General features: G+C 38.7%; 1 protein-coding gene across 1 annotated transcript in view; it reads left to right on the forward strand.

Annotated features, from left to right (window-relative positions):
* The window catches only part of LOC143028636 (UPF0046 protein T07D4.2), a 44369-nt gene extending 36114 nt beyond the window's left edge, over nucleotides 1-8255 (forward strand). Inside the window, exon 7 of the mRNA XM_076191048.1 lies at nucleotides 273-8255. Within this exon, the coding sequence (XP_076047163.1) occupies nucleotides 273-397 (125 nt within the window). The 3' untranslated portion in view covers nucleotides 398-8255. The remainder of the gene's footprint in view (nucleotides 1-272) is intronic.
* Nucleotides 8256-20350: the final 12095 nt, after the last annotated feature.

The following is a 20350-nucleotide window of genomic DNA, read 5'->3' on the forward strand; positions in this document are numbered from 1 at the left end:
CCCATCCACTCCCCCTCATATATCACAATACCATCCATACACAACCCTTCTCCATTCACCCCTATCTTCTGTCCTCTCCTGTCCTTCCTCAACAGACATTCCCCTCTTTCCCAATGCCCCTTTTACCCCAACCATCCATCTCATCCTAGGTCAACCCAAAGTAAGCTTTTGGAGCATGGAATTGGTATTATTTACCAAAAAATATATTGATTGGAGAACACATATTTTTGCTAATTTTTATGGTTCTAATAGTTTTGTTACTTTTGTTTCAGGATATGGTGTGACAACAGATGGTAAAATTATCTACATAAATGCATCAACTTGTAATATCAACTATGTGCCTGTTAACCCTCCTATTGTTTTTGATGTGCCCCTTCCCCCTGGGAATGTCAAGTAGCCAAAGAAACACAAAACTGATTAACAGAAGTAAGACCAATGTGTTTCTCCGAAGAATAGACGAGTTTGAGATTTTTAAGTTGCCACAGAGGTAACGGCCTTAACAAGCATGGTTATATGGGTTGTATGGGCTGTAGACTTAGCCAAATAAATTGTAGGTTAATATGAGATATAGATCCTTGGAGTGAGATTTGGGCTGCTGTGAAAACTAGCTTTAAAAAGATAAATTACGAGTTTAGATAAAGCTGTGATTTCTTGATGGAATCTTTTATATATTTTATATTTATGTCCAACGACATGAGTATGCTCATATATATATATATATATGAGTGTATGTAAACATAAATGCATACATATACTAAAATGCTCTATCCCCTTACAAGAGGGGCTGTTTCTGTGTTACCAGCTAGGAGGGGAATAGTCACTGGCTGTCAGCTTTCATGTAAAAATGTGGAGGAAGTATAGTTATGGTTAAGAAAGAGATCCCAAATGTAGTGCAGAGATGGGTGTCAGCTCATTGGGGCTGCACCTCTAAATGGAGGCGAGGATATTTACAGACAGAGCTTAAGATTTCTCTTTCAACTTCACCTTTTTACACAAGGAGGGCTGACAATTAGCAACTGTTCCCCTCCTCCTCATACCACACATATCTGATGACATGGAGTCCCACACCAATACAACACAAACAACAGTCCAAAGTTTCTTCCCAGAGAGAGATGTGGGAAGGCCTAATGAATATTTCTAGACAGTGTGGTTACGATTTTCCAGTCAATGGATATTGAAGCAACAATTATTGTATATCGTGTAAAAGTAAGATTTTTTTGGTACAATTTTTTAAACTGAAATTGGAGGGTCAACTGTTACACATGTTCTGTAGAGGAATCCAGAACTAAGGGATAAGCTGTATAGGCAGGGAAGATACAGCTTTGGAAAGGCAAACTTTTTTATTTTTTTATTTTTTATTTATTTATTTATTTATTTTTGGGTGGATAGACTGGAAACAATTCTGGGACTCTTAAGGTATATAGCTTAAATTGGACATTTGTAAGCATATATGCATTGTGAAAGTGAACATTTTGTACCACAGCTAAAAGGAAAAGAATTATGAAGAAAAGAATGGTTTTACCAAGTATTTGTTACTACAAAAATGGGCTGAAAGATGGAGAAAGAGAGGAACTACAAGATTGAGGAAAGCATACAAGGGATCCAGGAATAAATATTTCAGAATAAGAAAAAAAAAAAAGTTTAAAAAGTATACATATGTAATGACAAACCAAAACTATTACCAATTCATTAGTGATAAACTGAAGCATAGGAAAGGAATAATTAAATTGAGAGTAGTTAAATGATGTACAAAGATGCCAAATTTCAAGCAGAAATATTTAACAGTAACTTATACAACCACTCCTCGTTGAACGACCTACTCGGTTAACGACAACACGGAGTAACGATGGGCTTTATGACGGACCAATATTCGTTTAACGTAAATCTCCCGAAGTTACGACGTCGTGTACGATAAGTTGGCTGAGGCAAATTTGTATGATGTTATAAATGAACTTGTACGGTGGATATTAGCTGTGAGGTAAAGTGTTCTGAAGCTTAGGTCTACATTACCATCCTGCAAGCTGCAAAAACTACCTGGGGTACAGTACAACCACTCCTTGTTTAACGACGACAATTGGGACCAGCGTGTCGCTGTTAACCGAATTGGTCGTTAAGCGAAAGTGTATATATATACGTACATGTACTGTATGTACAATGTCCAGCAATACATGTATCTTTATTTTCTTGTATTTTCCCTCTTTTATACAGTACAGACGCTCCTCAACTTACGTTTTAGTTACGTTCCGAACGGCCGAACGTAAGTTGAAAATGAACGCAAGTTGTTACTGTACTATACATCCATAAATTCTATTAACGTATCTTATAAAACACCCCTAAATCATTAATTATACACATAACATTGTTAAATAATAACATTAATTTCAAACAAATTAAATTCAAGCAACATTAATTGAGATGGTGGAGGAGGAGGAGGCAAGGTATGTTCAGTCTGTCGTTTGTGCCATGTAAACAATGGACGCAGTGTCATCCATAAGTATCGTTTGAACTACGGAGAGCGCGCTAAACTAAAAAATTCACTCAATTTTTTTTTTCTTTTTTTTACAGTCGGTTCAAACATAAAAAAAAAAAAAACGTAAAACGAATGAACGTAAGTAGAGGAGCGTCTGTACATTAAAGCTTTATTTACTGTTTATTTACCGTGGTTAGGTTCCTGAAATTACTGTATATGACCAAATCCGTGTATGCTGACATTCCATATTAAATACCGGGGTATTTTTTTTAGTTTCGACCATGGGCGCAGTATAGCAATAGAAAATTAATTATTAATTTTGTAAATTAAAATGTATCAACATAATATGCAATTTTGTGGGCGGAAATGAAAGTAAAAAATACCTTGCTACAAGCAAATATGCTAATGAACGAAGTCGGTAGCATAGGATTGGGACGCCATCTTGTCGTCTGTTAATTGACGGCCTCTGTACTTCCGACTACCTCGCCAGGTATATTTTCTTGAAGGAATGTTATGGTGCAGAGATACATACATTCCTTCAAGCTGCAAGAACTTTGTATACCCTGCAAGCTGAGAGAGTGGTTGAAAAGCCCGCCAATGTCTCTCACGACAGCGAGGACGAGCTGGATGACATTTAATTTGCAGGTAATGATTTATTAAACACAGGTTTTTCTTTTTTTTACAGTCGGTTCAAACATAAAAAAAAAAAAAACGTAAAACGAATGAACGTAAGTAGAGGAGCGTCTGTACATTAAAGCTTTATTTACTGTTTATTTACCGTGGTTAGGTTCCTGAAATTACTGTATATGACCAAATCCGTGTATGCTGACATTCCATATTAAATACCGGGGTATTTTTTTTAGTTTCGACCATGGGCGCAGTATAGCAATAGAAAATTAATTATTAATTTTGTAAATTAAAATGTATCAACATAATATGCAATTTTGTGGGCGGAAATGAAAGTAAAAAATACCTTGCTACAAGCAAATATGCTAATGAACGAAGTCGGTAGCATAGGATCGGGACGCCATCTTGTCGTCTGTTAATTGACGGCCTCTGTACTTCCGACTACCTCGCCAGGTATATTTTCTTGAAGGAATGTTATGGTGCAGAGATACATACATTCCTTCAAGCTGCAAGAACTTTGTATACCCTGCAAGCTGAGAGAGTGGTTGAAAAGCCCGCCAATGTCTCTCACGACAGCGAGGACGAGCTGGATGACATTTAATTTGCAGGTAATGATTTATTAAACACAGGTTAGGTTAGTTTAGTTTAGGTTAGACGAATCTATCATCCTTTCATTTCTTCGACGTCGGCATCTATCATAACAAACATGGTGTATCATTCGTCCGACATGACTTCGTTACTTACTAAATCTGTTTTAGCACTTTTTTGTTTTTTATTTCCGCTCACAAAATTGCATATTACATTGATACATTATAATTTACAAAATTAATAATTAATTCTCTTGCGCCCATAGTCGAAACTAAAAATTTACCAATACCGGTATATACTGTACTCCAGGTAGTTTTTGCAGATTGCAGGATGGTAATGTAGACCTAAGCTTCAGAACACTTTACCTCACAGCTAATATCCACCGTACAAGTTCATTTATAACATCATACAAATTTGCCTCAGCCAACTTTATTATCGTAAATGACGTCATAACTTCGGGAGATTTACGTTAAACGAATATTGGTCCGTCATAAAGCCCGTTGTAACTCCGCGTTGTCGTTAACAGAGTAGGTCGTTAAACGAGAAGTGGTTGTATACAGTATACCGTTATTGGTAAATTTTTAGTTTCGACCATGGGCGCAATATAGCAATAGAAAATTAATTATTAATTTTGTAAATTATAATGTATCAACGTAATATGCAATTTTGTGAGCGGAAAAAAGGTGCTAAAACAGATTTCGTAAGTAACGAAGTCGTGTCGGACGAATGGTACGCCATGTTTGTTATGATAGATGCTGACGTCGAAGAAATGAAATGATGATAAATTCGTCTAACCTAAACTAAACTCACCTAATCTGTGTTTAATAAATCATTACCTGCAAATTAAATGTCATCTGGCTCGTCCTCGTTGTTGTGAGAGACGTTGGCGGGCTTTTCAACCACTCTCTCAGTTTGCGGGGTATACAAAGTTCTTGCAGCTTGAAGGAATGCATGTATCTCCGCTCCATAACATTCAAGAAAATGTACCTGGCGAGGTACTATCGGAAGTACCGAGGCCGTCAACTGACAGACGACAAGATAGCGTCCCGATCCTATGCTACCGACTTCGTTCATTAGCATATTTGCTTGTAGCAAGGTATTTTTTATTTTCATTTCCGCCCACAAAATTGCATATTACGTTGATACATTTTAATTTAAAAAATTAATGATTAATTTTCTATTGCTATATTGCGCCCATGGTCGAAACTAAAAAAAATACCTCGGTATTTAATATGGAATGTCAGCATACGCGGATTTGGTCATACACGGTAATTTCAGGAACCAAACTACCGCGCTATTTGAGGGCTTTCCGTACTATCAAAACAGTAAATAAAGCTTTTATGTACTGTATAAAAAAAGGAAAATAAATGAAAATAAAGATACATGTATTGCTGGACATTGTACATACAGTACATGTACATATGTGTAACTTTCGCTTAACCACTTCAATACGGGACTTAAATCTCGCGGGCAGCAACCAATGCCAGACGTATGACGTAACGAAATAATATTCGCATCATAAAATATAGTCGCCGCTTATATCGATCGTTCTCTCTTTCACCCGCGAATTTTGAAAACCACAGAGAATGGGATTCAGGGCGCATTTGGAAGAATGTAAAAACACAGGGGCGACTACAATAAATATAATCAAGACGCCGATATGGCAGCGTCGCGAATCCACTTGCTCCTCATGACGCCTACGTGTGCGGCACCGTATGGAAGGGGTTAACGACCAATTCGGTTAATGACGGCGACGCTGGTCCCAATTGTCATCGTTAAACGAGGAGTGGTTGTAGTCCATGTTTACCAAAGAGAGCTACTTTGGGAGAAATGGGGAATTTCCAGAAGTAGAGGGTTGTATGACATTAAAGTGGAGGTGCAAAACCTACAGCGGATGTGTGGAAAGCCACAGGGCCTACAGGATCTCAAGTTGAATACCCAAAGAATGTCAGGAACAACTTTAGACAAACGTCCACCAGTTGAAGGGAAAGTGACAAATGAATGGAAACTGGCTATGTTGTGACATTTTATAAATGGGGGTAACTGGGAGGTTGTCTTAAGTGTGGTAGTGTGTGAGCCAGTCAGTCTCTGCACCCTTAACCTTTTTCTACCTGATTCATTCCTCCCTTCCTCTTGTCATTTCCATCAAAATTCTCCATCAAACACCTATCCCATTTTACATCTACTCTCCTCTTTTCCTCCCTCACTTCGCATTTATCTTTTCTGTATATCTCAACTACTTAGTTCTACTTTGCAACCTATCTTCAATATTCACTTGTTTTCTCTATATGTATATGATATATATATATATATATTTACCTAGTTGTATTATATGGTAAGGGAGCTATGCTCATAGTGACATGTCTTTGTATCTTCTAGCATCAAGTTTGTTCTTAAATTCTTGAGTAGTATTTACACATATTGTTGCTTCATCCAATTTATTCCAGATATCCACCTCTCTGTGTGGGATATTTTTTTTCCAGATCTCTTCTATAACTATCCTTTTTGAGTTTCTTTTCATGTCCTCTTGTTTTTCTATTGTCCCACTTTAATAAATCATCTCTATCTAGAACTGAAAATTGTTAGTAGATCTCTTCTTTCTCTTCTTTGTTCCAGGATTGGTAGTTCCAATTTGGACAATCTTTGTTTGTATGTCAATATGGAGTGTTGGTGCCATCTTTGTCATTGCTCTTTGTATTCTAATTCCTTTATATTCTTTTTAGTACTAGGTGTCCATAGTGTCGCAGCATACTCCAATCTTGGTCTTATCAGTGTAACTAATATTTTTTTTGCCATTTCCTCATCCAAATAGTCAAAAACCACTTTCATTGACCTTAGTAAATTGAAGGTGTCTCAGATTATTTTGTTGATATGCTTGTTTGGTGACATATCTTTGCTGATAATGACTCCTATGTCCTTTCCCGTGCTCTTTTTTTTTTTTTTTTTTTTACTTCCTCTGTACCAATTTTGCATTTCCTCAATATTCTATTTTTACTTTTTACTCTATTATACTACATTTCTTGATGTTAAAGTTCACTTCCCACTTTTGACTCCATTTCCAGACTTTAAGTCTTTCTGTAGTGATTCACAATCTTCCTCTGTACTTACATTCTTTAATACCGTATTTTTGCATCATCTGCAAAGAAGTTCATATAACATTCCACACCTTCATGCATGTGTGAGGGTGGAATATTACATGCCATAGTTGGCAATCTTCCTTGTGAGAGGGAAGTAGAGTTTGATGTGTAATATATATATATATATATATATATATAAATGAGAGGGCATTAACTATGTAGTGGTATCCAAAAGGAGAATTGGAGGGATTCTGAAAGTAAACCATGCATTTATCATAGCCTTTCCCCTACCTAGCTCAACATATGATCAGCAACATTAACTTTGCATCATTTTAAAATCTACCTCATGCCTAAGCTAATTCTGAAAATGATGTGCATACAAGCTTATCTACTGAAAATCATATATTCTTTCACCCCTACAAATATGTATAGAAACAAAACAGAATAAAAAGAAATTTACAGAAACTCATTTTACATATATATGTACGAATATTATTAGATGTCATATTCAGTCTTAACTTGTTATCCTACTGATTATTTCATGATCTATAGTCATATGTTTTGTGGGAATATGATTCTTACAATAATTTTAAGAATTCAGCAGTTGTAACAAAAGATATTGATCATCCAAATTACCTGTAGTAACTAATGTTACCTAGGGTGCTGTTGGTGCAATGGAATTTGTATTTTATACAATAACAAGATAACTTCTTTTTCTTTTCTTACATTCTTTATTATATAATATAATGTCTTTGTTATTTTCTTTTTAATTCATTCCATGTGTAAGAGTTGAACCCCCAAATTTCATTAAAAAAAAAATATATATATATATATATAGATATATATGTGTGTGTGTGTATATATATATATATAAATTCTATTATTACACAAAAATACATGTGCAATGTGTGTGTACAAATATGTATGAAAACCTGTACATAAATTGATATACATATGTGCATACATGTGTGTAGATATGTTTGTGTACATACAAGGTAACACCAAAGATTTTGTTTTTTCCACTCTTAGGCTAAGACAATGTAGGATTTTAGCATATTTATATATTTATTTCTTGTATTCTGTGATGATACCAGGCAGTAGATCATCAACACGGTTGTATTAGGTGAGCTTGATTCACTTCTCATGAAAAGATACATCCAGAAACACGATCAAGTTTTTAGTCACAGTAGTTGGCATGCAAGTATTTTTGCATTTATTATTTTGACTTCCTGCATACTTAAAGGAACAATACCACAAGGCCACACTATGAAAAATCTCATTTATTTTCACTTTGCTAAATATAATCTCGTCAAGATTACAATATGTAACATTATATTCAGACTAAAAGAAAATATGGCAAGTACTTCCACCAGTAACATATCTGTCAATTACAGAGGAAAGACTCCCAAGGAATTTTCTATTGGTACCCAGTAAGGGGAAGTGTATATGCACCCACAAACTTAAATTAATTCTAAATAAATGCTTCAAAATTACTAGACCTTTATTAGAATCCTGATTATAGAGTGAGGAATGTGGAGAGAGAGAGAGTGGGGATGAAAAGAGTATGACAGGTAGATCAAAGAGTGGTGAGATGTTTTGGGGATAGGGAGAGAATGAGCAAGGAAAGACTATTAAATAAAATGAGGAAAGCAAAAGTGGTTGGACTGAACTTGAAAGTAAGACTATGAATGAGGTGGATGAACAAGGTAAAGGGATCATTGGATGTAAAAGTGTGTTGTGAAGCAAGGAATAACAAAAGACTGGGAGCATGGAGAGTGGTTGTAAATGAAGAAATTATATAGCCTGAGGGGAAGTTCTCTAGTCTTCTCCTTTTTCAAGTCAGAATCGTTGTATAATGAAATAGCGAGGTTAAACTAGTTTTGGCTGTCAAGCCCTGCTGTGGAAGTGCTGTTGTACTGCTCTGATTTTGACCTCAGCAGTGTGGACCCTTCATCTACCAAGATACATACATATACCAAAGGGTTTTTCCCCATTACACGGGAGGTAGCCAAAAAGAAAAAGGCATAGAAACCACTCCCACCCATTCCATTCCCTACATATTACACTCCCCTCCACTCCATCTGCACCTTTTACCTTTTCTTCTCTACTTGATCTGTCTCCTCTTCCTCTCAATTTTTTTTCCACATCTTTTTATACATACATACATATACCAAAGGCTTTTCCCCCCTTACACAGGGGGTAGCCAAAAAGACAAAGGCACAGAAATCACTCCCACCCATTTCATTTTCCATATATTCCACTCCCCTCCACCTTCCTCCCTCCCTCCTATCTTAGCACCTCCTGGATGACGGGTCATCCCTGCATCCTGTCCACTGCCCTGGGTCAGAAGCAGTGTCGCAAGACACAGCACATCCACAGCAAGGCTGCTTCATAAATTCGGTGAACCCCCCCCCCTCTCCGTCCCCTCATACAGGAAAGGAGAAGACGGGGAGAAATCCCTTCGGGCTGCGTCAAATTTTTTCTCATACATAATTAATCACCCCCTATCCCACACCCACACCCCCTCATGCATCACAGCCTCATCTATACACAACCCTTCTCCATTCACCCCTATCTTCTGTCCTCTCCCATCCTTCCTCTACAGACATTCCTCTCTTTTGTAAAGCCCCTTTCACCCCATCCATCCATCTCATCCTAGGAGGCCCCCTCATATTCACTCCTTTCACCTCTGCCTTCCACACTTCTTTTACTAATCTTTCTTCACTCATTCTTTCCATGTGTCCAAACCATCCTAATACTCTTTCATCAACCCTATCTCCCAGCTCCCTTTCCACCCCTGTTCTCCTCCTCACCTCCTCATTTCTCACTCCATCTAGCCTAGTAACCCCTATCATACTTCTCAGACATTTCATCTCAAACACATTCAAACTATCTCTCTTCCTCTCTCATGTTCCATGTTTCTGCCCCATACATTGCTGTTGGCACAATCCTTCATATAACCTCCTCTTAGCATCCATTCCCAGATGTCTATTTCTCATTACACTTTTCAATCCACCAAGGCATGTACTTGCTTCTCTCAATCTATATTCTACCTCCACCCCCACTCCTCCCTTTCCTGTCACATTCGCACCCAAGTATCTGAAACTATCCACCTCCTCCAGTTTCTCACCCTTAAGCTCACTTCCAGCCTACTGTCACTCTCTCCCCTTGTACATCTCATCACCTTACATTTGCCCACATTTATCTTTCTTCCTTCTTTCACACATCTTCTCAAACTCTTGTCACTAACTTCCTCAATCCCTCCTCTGATCCTTCTACAAGTGCAGTGTCATCAGCAAACAACAGCTGGCTCACCTCCCACTTTTCTCCATTTTCTTTAATCATCTCCAACCCCTGACCCACTACCCTTGCATTCACCTCTCGCACCACCCCATCCATGTAAAGATTGAACAGCCAGGGCGACATAACACACCCCTGACGAAGTCCCAACTTTACCTCAAACCATTCACTCTCTCCATTTCTAACCCTAACGCAAGCTCTACTACTAATAAAAACTCTTGACTGCTCTTAACAGCTTTCCTCCTATCCCATATATCTGCAGTACCTCCCACAGTGTCTTCCTGTCTACCCTATTGTAAGCCTTTTCCAGATTCATAAAAGCCCAAAAAACATCCTTACCTTTTAATATAGCTTTCTCACATATCTGTCTTACCACAAAAATCTGATCTATACATCCCCTACCTGTCCTAAAACCACACTGTTCCTCACTAATTACTCCCTCTGTTCCTCTCCTAATCCTCTCAATCAAGACCCATAAGCCTTCCCAACTACACTCAACAAGCTGATCCCTCTGTAACTACTACACTCACACTTGTCTGCCTTTCCTTTGTAAAGCAGAACTATACAGGCACTCCTCCAGTCCTCTGGCACTCTACCCTCTCTTAAACAAATATTAAATAACTTCACCAGACAGTCCACCATAACTGTACCTCCTTTCTTCAGACATTCTGCATGGCATCCATCCAACCCAGGTGCCTTACCTACTCTCATCATCTTAACAGCTACTTTCACTTCATCCTTCCCTATTTCTCCTCCATTTTCCTCACTCATCACTCTCATCTTCTTAGCGCTTCCCACTGCAACTACCTTTCCCTCCCTATCCTCCTTCACATTTAGCAACTCCCTAAAATACTCTGCCCACCTTCCTCTCACTGCCTTCTCTTCCATTATCATCTCTCCATCTGCACCTTTAACTTTTCTTCTCTACTTGATTTGCCTCCTCTTCCTCTTTTAACTTCCTTCCAAAACATCTTTTTATTACTTTCAAAATTTTCTGTCATACTCTTTCCCCATTTCACATCTGCTCTCCTCTTTGCTTCCTTTATCTTATGCTTAACTTCCTTTCTCTTTACTTTGTACCTCTCATACGATTCCCTTGTCCTAATTTGTAGCCAATCTATGAAAGCCTGCTTCTTCTCTTCTACACCCTTCTTTGCTTCCTCATCCCACCACTCACTACCCTTCTTTCTAATTCCTCCTGCCTTCCTTGTTCCACACACCATCCTTGCACACCTTATGACTCCCTCCTTGAACCCCATTCATCCTCCACTCCTAGTTCTACTCTATCCTTTACTCCCTCCCACTCCTCTTTCAGCTTCTTCTTATACTCACTCTCCTTTTTTTCCTCATTTAAGCAGTTCATTCTATGTACCTCCCTACCTTCTGCCCTTTTCCTCTTTCTCCACTCTCAATATACCTTCCACCAGGAAATGATCTGATATTCCCCCACTCTCTCGCCTTAGAACATGTACATCCTTAACTCTTCCTACCATACTCCTGGTCACCACTATATAGTCCATTAATTAATGCTCTATCTTCCACCCTTCCATCCACCACCCTCTCCCATGTGTACTTATGCTTGACTTTCTTCTTAAACACTGTATTTGCTGTCATCAACTCTCAAGACTCATCTCCACCATCAATCCTCCACTACGATTTTTGCCTCAAACTTCATACTTCCCAATCACTCCGTCAATTGGTTAATTTCCTACCCTAGCATTTAGGTCTCCCAATACAACTACATTGACATTTCTCCCTAATCCCTCTATGCACTCATTTATATCTACCCAAAATGCTTCCCTTTCCTCTATGTTCTTCTCACTACCAGGCCCATACGCACTTACAAAAACTCACCTCTCCTTTCCCAGCTTCACCTTCATCCACATCAACCTTGATGACACCTTCCACTCCACTACCCGCTTACTTATCTCTTCACTTGTATAGCCACCCCTTCTCTCCCTCGTCTCCTCTTCACTCCTTAGTACCTCCCAGCTACACTCCCAAACTCACAGTTGCCCTTTCCTTTCATTTTAGTTTCACTCAAAGCCAGTACATCCATCTTCTCACAAACATACTGCCTATCTCTTCCCTTTTACTCTCATCTGAACCACATCCACACACATTAAAAGACCCAAACCATAGGGTACTGGTTGGAAAACTCCCAGACCCTCTTATGCCTTTTCTTTCTTTTTTTAGGAATGTCCCCTTTTGGGGCTACAGGTAGTAGGACTCCTAATCCCATCCCCCCTCCCTTTTTTGTCGCCTTTTACGACTCAAGTGGAAATATTTGGTGGCAGCATTCTTTTCCCCCACCACAGGGTAGGTAGGCGAAAAAAGGAAATGAATATTTAGAGAAATGGTACAGGACAGTAACAAGGGGTTGGGGGACAGCATAATGGAAGGACAGTCGTAGTATAAAAGTGTCATCATTTCTCTATGTACAGAGTTTTCCTCTATCACAGACAAAATGATGTGTGGCTCTGGTCCATAGGGGCGCCCCATATAGACCCTAAAGTATCAACTGTATGTTACTTTGCCACAATAACATGCAGCCAATACCCCAGACGGGGATCTTTTTATTACTTTCAAAAATTTCTGTCATACTCTTACCTCATTTCACATATGCTCTCTTCTTTGCTTCCTTTATCTTATGCTTAACTTCCTTTCTCTTTACTTTGTACCTCTCATATGATTCCCTTGTCCTAATTTGTAACCAATCTATGAATGCCTGCTTCTTCTCTTCTACACCCTTCTTTGCTTCCTCATCCCACCACTCACTACCCTTCCTTGTATTTCCTCCCACCCTCTTTGTTCCACACACCATCTTTGCACACCTTATGACTCCCTCCTTGAACCACCCCCATTCCTCCTCCACTCCTAGTTCTACTCTATCCTTCACTCTCTCCCACTCCTCTCTCAACTTCTTCTTATACTCATTCTCCTTTTCTTTCTCATTTAAGCAGTTCACTCTAAGTACCTCCCTACCTTCTGCCCTTTTCTTCTTTCTCCACCCTCAATTTACCTTCCACCAAGATGGAAAGGGGAAAAAATGGGTTTTGGAGAGTCACCCACCCTTTACAAGGGGAAAAGGACTTTTGGCATGTGTAGACAATAATTGGAAAGAAGTTATGCACTGGGGTTCTGTCTTTTACTTTATAATTGCCCAAGTGTTAAATTCATGTATGGTTCCAGCTTAAGCTATTCTCTTAGGCTATTCCAGGAGTTTAGGTATCAATGAGAAAAATTAAAATTCTTGCACAATTCAATCACTTATTCTCCAGTTATCATAGCTCATTTTAAATTCATGTATGTTTTAGACTTGTGCTCTATCAGCATCTATGGTATTCCAGTTTATACGTCCATGTGGAGAAATGAAAAATTTCATATCCTACAGACATACGGACTTTAACTTGTACAGTATTTACTTAGTTGTATTTCATGGGATGAGAGCTATGTGTTTCATGACCTAATGCCCTTATATCCCAAATCAAGAGATCTTCATCAAACGTGTCCACCCCTTTCAATGACCTGAAAACCAGTGCTTTTAGCATTTCATATGACATCTGCAAGATTGGGAATAATTTTGTTTATTACTCACTGTTCTTTCAATCTTGCTTTTTTATACAAGCCCCATTTTAATGCATTGCAAATAATTATGTAAACAGGAAGGAAGCAGCAACAGTCCTCCCAAATACAAAAGATCACCTGTAATGTGCCTATAACCAACTCAGTGATACTTCCCCATCAATAGAACAGTGAGGTCTTTCTGTGTATCCAGTATTGTTCTATCACTATATGGTGAGGAGTACGGCATTCCTCAAAATGAAGAAAAGAATCACTGCTGCCACTGCAATAGAATGACCACTGAGTTATAGCCAATGATCACTATTTTATTCCTGCTTAATGACCATTCCCAGACTTCCTCTGCCTCATCCAGTTCCCATCTCAACTCATACAGAGATGAAGTGGAATCTGCTTGGATTACCCAAGATTCTTAGTCCTCAACACTACTAGTAAACCATTTCTTGCAACACATCTCTTTAAAGTGAATAGTCTTCTTTACTTCATGAGGAAAATCCTGCCAAATGTGGCCTAAAGCAAATGTATTCCTAGAATCAAGAACCCAGCACAATAAAATTCAGTAACCTTTGCTAATACCTCAGTAACTGGCAATGGTCCTTAAGCCCTCCCACAGACCTCTCCAGGAAGAAACTTTGGACGTGTATATGTTGTATTGGTCTAGGACGTTTTCTATGTCATTGGCTGATGATAATAAAAAGAGGAAGGGAGAAGGTGCCAGTTGTCGGCTCTCCATTTAATGTTATGTAGATATATATAGTGCTGGAGTTTTCTTCTTTACTGGAAATTAGGAAATATTGAGAAACTTACATAAACATGGCATCACAATGCTTTTACCCATTCATATATTGGGTAATTTAGACATGGCGAGAAACCAATTAGCATGAAATTTTCGGGTCAACCTACACTACGGTGGTCATACAAACCTGTTTTATTTATGTCTGCCAAATAGTATTTCACTTATGTTACACATTTCAAGATACATTCAAGTAAGTGAATGTTATCCAGCCTATACACAGACAGAATTACCAATGTAAATAACTTTAAACTGTAACCACTTTGAAATCAAAGATGTCTAATTTTACATGTATTAGTAATGAAATATATAATGAGAAATAGACATTTGGGAATGGATGCTAAGAGGAGATTGTATTTACCTAGTTGTACCCAGTTGTATTATACGGGAAGAGAGCTATGCTCGTAGTGACCCGTTTTTTGTATCTTTCAGCATCAAGTTTGTTTTTAATTTCTTGTATAGTTTTTACACACACTTTTGTCTCATCCAATTTATTCCAGATATCCACCACTCTGTGAGGGAAGCTATTCTTTTTCAGACCTCTTCTATAACTATCATTTTTGTGTTTCTTTTCATGTCCTCTTTGTTTTTTTCTTATCCTACTTTAATAAATCATCTCTGTTGAGGACTTCCATCCCTTTCATAATTCTCTAAATGGTCAGTAGATCTCTTTTTCTTCTTTGTTCCACGGTTTGTAGTTCCAATTTGGACAATCTTTGTTCATATATCAATTTGGAGAATGTTGGTGCCATCTTTGTCATTGCTCTTTGTATTCTTTCTAATTTCTTTATATTCCTTTTAGTACTGGGTGTCCAAAGTGTTGCAGCATACTCCAATCTCAGTCTTATTAGTGTAACTAATATTTTCTTTACCATTTCCATATCCAAGTAATCACATGCCACTTTCATTGCTCTTGGTAAATTGAAGGTTTTTCAGATTACAGTCGAACCTCGAAAGCCCGGACTAATTGGGGGGAAGGGTGGTCTGGTCATGCCAAACGTCCGGTCATCGAAAATATCGCCCTAACACCCGTAGATTTTCATAGCGGTATACGTATAGGTAATGTATGATATGGCATAGAAACACACAAGAATAATACTTTAACACTGTAATAATAACAATACTGTAATAATAATGCTATAATACTAATAATTCTGTAATAATAACTGTAATACAGGCATGTAAATGTACTGTATATACAGTGTACTGTACTGTATTATTATTACGTACACTGAAAATATCGGAAGATATGCACGCGGGACAGTGGCGGCGGCCAGGGTTGCCACGTTTTCTACACTGCCGTGTAGAATGGGAGTGTTGCCATACCGGGGCATACATTTTTCATGGGCGTGTGCAGACTTTCATAGCAAGATATACATGTCAAACTTTGACAAAATGTTGGTTCTAGTTTTTTTTTTTTTTTATTCTTGAATGTATATATGCCCTAACATATTCAGGAAGATATAAAAAATATTTTTTATAGTATTATCGCTAAAAGAAAGCTGAAACTTTAACGTAAATTTTGTTTCTACACGGTAAAAACGTATCTTTTGGGGTATAATATTCTATAAGTAACACAATTACCAATAAAAGTCATATTTTGATGTACCATTTATTATTTGATAACTAGTTCTATGATTTTTAAACAAAAGTTTGAGTTTTTGAACGTTTTTAACAGCCCGCTGATATGTAGAAAAATTTTCCTCATGTCCTTGTGCAGTTGCCACATGCTGCTATTTTACTACGTTTTGGTACAAAATTCTACGAAACGGCAGCTCTGGTGGCGGTTTGACTGGGCCGGGTTTGAGTACACGTGTACGGCCGTCGCTGCCACCTACCGGACAAATAGAGAACTTTGCTTGAAAAGTCCGGCCTTTATTCATTTCGACCGGTCATACGAGGGTCCGGGCATTCGGGGTCCGGACTTTTGAGGTTCGACTGTATTTTGTTGATATGCTTGTCTGGTGATATGTCTTTGTTAATAATTACTCCTATGTCCCTTTCCGAACTAACTTTTTTTTTTTAACTTCCTTTGTACAAATTTTATATTGCCCCAATATTCTATTTTTACTTTTTCCAAACAAAGGTAGTGGGTCAGGGATTGGAGATGATTAAAGAAAATGGAGAAAAGTGGGAGATGAGCCAGCTGTTGTTTGCGGACGACACTGCGCTTGTGGCAGGATCGGAGGAGGTATTGAGGAAGTTGGTGACAGAGTTTGGGAGAGTATGTGATAGAAGAAAGCTAAAGATATATGTGGGTAAAAGTAAGGTGATGAGATGTACAAGGGGTGAAAGTGGCAGCAGACTGGAAGTGAGCATTAAGGGAGAGCGACTGGAGGAAGTGGATAGTTTTAGATACTTGGGTGCAAATGTGGCAGGGAAAGGTGGAGTGAAGGTGGAGGTAGAATGTAGAATGAGAGAAGCGAGTAAATGCCTTGGTGGATTAAAGAGTGTAATGAGGAATAGACATTTGGGAATGGATGCTAAGAGGAGACTGTATGAAGGAGTGATTGTGCCAACAGCACTGTATGGGGCAGAAACATGGAACATAAGAGAGGAAGAGAGAAGTTTGAATGTGTTTGAGATGAGGTGTCTGAGAAGTATGATGGGGGTTACTAGGCTAGATAGAGTGAGAAATGAGGAGGTGAGGAGAACAGGGGTGGAAAGGGAGTTGGGAGATAGGGTTGATGAAAGAGTATTAGGATGGTTTGGACACATGGAAAGAATGAGTGAAGACTAGTCAAAGAGGTATGGAAGGCAGATGTGGAGGGAGTGAACATGAGGGGACGTCCTAGGATGAGGTGGATGGATGGGGTGAAGGGGGCTTTGGGGAAGAGGAGAATGTAAGTTGAGGAAGGACGGGAGAGGACAGAAGACGGGTGAATGGAGAATGGTTCTATATGGATGATGTTGTGATGCACGAGGTGGAATGGGCGGGGGGATGGGGGGTGAGGTAGTATGTGTGAGCAAAATTTGACGCAGCCTGAAGGGATTTCTCCCCATCTTCTCCTTTTATGTAATAGGGGGACGGAGAGGGGAGGGTCGCCAATTTAATGAAGCAGCCTTGCTGTGGATGTGCTGTGTCTTGCGACACTGCTTCTGACCCAGGGCAGTGGACAAGGTGCAGGGATGACCCGTCATCCTGGAGGTGTTAAGAAAAGAGGGAGTGTGGAGGGATGTAGAGTGTATTCAGGGATGGAATGGGTGGGAATTATTTTATGCCTTTTCCTTTTTGGCTACCTCCCTTGTAAGGGGGAAAAAGCCTTGGTATATGTATGTACTTTTTCCAAACTACATTATACTACATTTCTTGATGTTGAGGTTCACTTCCCACTTTTGACTCCATTCCCAGAATTTATCCAGGTCTTTCTGTAGTGATTCACAGTCTTCCTATGTACTTTCTTTTGTAGTTTTGCATCTGTGAAGAAATTCATATAACATTCCACACCTTCATCCATGTCATTTATATATATATATATGGCAAACATTATTGGAGCCAATACAGAACCTTGTGGGATTCCACTTATCATTATTTCCCAGGTTGAGTTGTCTCTAAGTACCACCCTCATTTTTCTCCCAGTCAAGAAATCTTCCATCCATTTCAATAACTTTCCTTGAACATCACCTATTGATTCATTTTTTCTCAGTAGCTTTTTGTGTGGTACTTTATCAAATGCTTATTGTAGATCTAGGAAAGCACAATCTGCCCATCCATCCCTTTTTTGCATTGAAGGAGTGATTGTGCCAACAGCACTTTATGGGGTAGAAACATGGAACAAAGAGAGGATAAGTTTAAATGTTGTTATATTTTAGTTTTTCCATGCGTGTCAATCAGTTTCACTGTATATAACCTTAAATTAGGAAGGATAAACCAAACATGTGTCAATCAGTTTCACTGTATATATCCTTAAATTAGGAAGGATAAACCAAACATGTGTCAATCAGTTTCACTGTATATATCCTTAAATTAGGAAGGATAAACCAAACGCATGCTTACCACAACACTGTCTATATTACACTGTCTTTGTTTATATCATGGCACTCAAAGCATGTGAAAACATCAACAAAACAAAAGCAAAGGGGGCATACTGCCATGAACCTAAACATGGTTTTAATCTGAATACACTACAAATGTGTTTGAGATGAAATACCTGAGAAGTATGGTAGAGGTTACTTGGCTGAATAGAGAGAGAAATGAAGAGGTGAGGAGGTGAACAGGGGTGGAAAGGGAGTTGGGAGATAGGGATGATGAAAGAGTATTGGGATGGTTTGGACATATGGAAAGAATGAGTGAAGAAAGAGTAGTAAAAGAGGTGTGGAAGGCAGAGGTGAAGGGAGTGAACATGAGGGGGGACCAAGGAGGAGATGGATGGATGGGGTAAAAGGAGCATTGGATATGTCTGATGAGGAAGGGGAGAAGACAGAAGATAGGGGTGAGTGGAGAATGGTTGTGTATGGATGATGCTGTGATGCATGGAAGGGAATGGGTGAAGGTAAGGGGGTTGAGGGAGTATGTATTTACCTAATTGTATTTTACGGGACGGGAACTATGCTTGTAGTGACCTGTTTTCGTATCTCTCCACATCCAGTTTATTCTTGAAATCGTGTATAGTTCTGGCATTTACTGTTTCTCTAATCAGTTTGTTCCAGAGATTGATCACTCTATGTGGGAAGCTATTTTTTTCAGGTCTCTTCTGTAATGGTCTTTCTTTAGTTTCTTTTCATGTCCTCTTTGTTTTTCTTTTGTCCCATTTTAATAGGTCGTCTCTATCAAGAACTTCCCTTTCATAATTCTGGAAATGGTCAACAAATCGCCTCTTTCCCTTCTCTGCTCCAGTGTTGACAGCTGTAATTTCTCCAATCTTTGTTCATATGTCAGATTTGATAGTGTGGGTGCCATTTTTGTTGCTGCTCTTTGGATTCTTTCTAATTTTCTTATGTTTTTTTTTTTTTTTTTTTTTTTTTTTTTTTTTTTTTTTTTTTTTTTTTTTTTTTTTTTTTTTTTTTTTTTTTTTTTTTTTTTTTTTTTTTTTTTTTTTTTTTTTTTTGTAGGTGCCCACAATGATACAGCATATTCTGATTTCGGTCTTATCAGTGTAACAATTATTTTCTTAACAGTGATGGTGGACTGGCTGGTGAGATTATTTAATGTTTGCTGGAGAGAGGGTAGAGTGCCGGAGGACTGGAGGAGTGCCTGTATAGTTCCACTTTATAAGGGAAAAGGGACCAAGTGTGAATGTAGTAGTTTCAGAGGGATTAGCTTGTTGAGTGTAGTTGGGAAGGCTTATGGGAGGATCTTGATTGAGAGTATTAGGAGAGGAACAGAGGGAGTAATTGGTGAGGAACAGTGTGGATTTAGGATGGGTAGAGGTTGTGTAGATCAGATCTTTGTGGTAAGACAAATATGTGAGAAAACTATAGGAAAGGGGAAGGATGTTTTTTGGGCTTTTATGGATCTGGAAAAGGCTCATGATAGGGTAGACAGAAAGGCACTGTGGGAGGTTATGCAGATATATGGGATAGGAGGAAAGCTTCTAGGAGCTGTCAAGAGTTTTTATGAGAGTAGTAGAGCTTGTGTCAGGATTAGAAATGGAGAGAGTGAGTGGTTCGAGGTAAAGGTGGGACTTTGTCAAGGATGCATTATGTCGCCCTGGCTGTTCAACTTATACATGGATGGGGTAGTGCAAGAGGTAAATGCAGGGGTACTGGGTCAGGGATTGGAGATGGTTAAAGAAAATGGAGAAAAGTGGGAGATGAGCCAGCTGTTGTTTGCTGACGACACTGCGCTTGTGGCAGTATCGGAGGAGGGATTGAGGAAGTTGGTGACAGAGTTTGGGAGAGTATGTGATAGAAGAAAGCTAAAGATAAATGTGGGTAAAAGTAAGGTGATGAGATGTACAAGGGGTGAAAGTG

This window comes from Oratosquilla oratoria, chromosome 9, assembly GCF_046742065.1.
Source record: "Oratosquilla oratoria isolate Oo_2021 chromosome 9, ASM4674206v1, whole genome shotgun sequence".
In the NCBI taxonomy this organism is placed as follows: Eukaryota; Metazoa; Arthropoda; class Malacostraca; order Stomatopoda; family Squillidae; genus Oratosquilla; species Oratosquilla oratoria.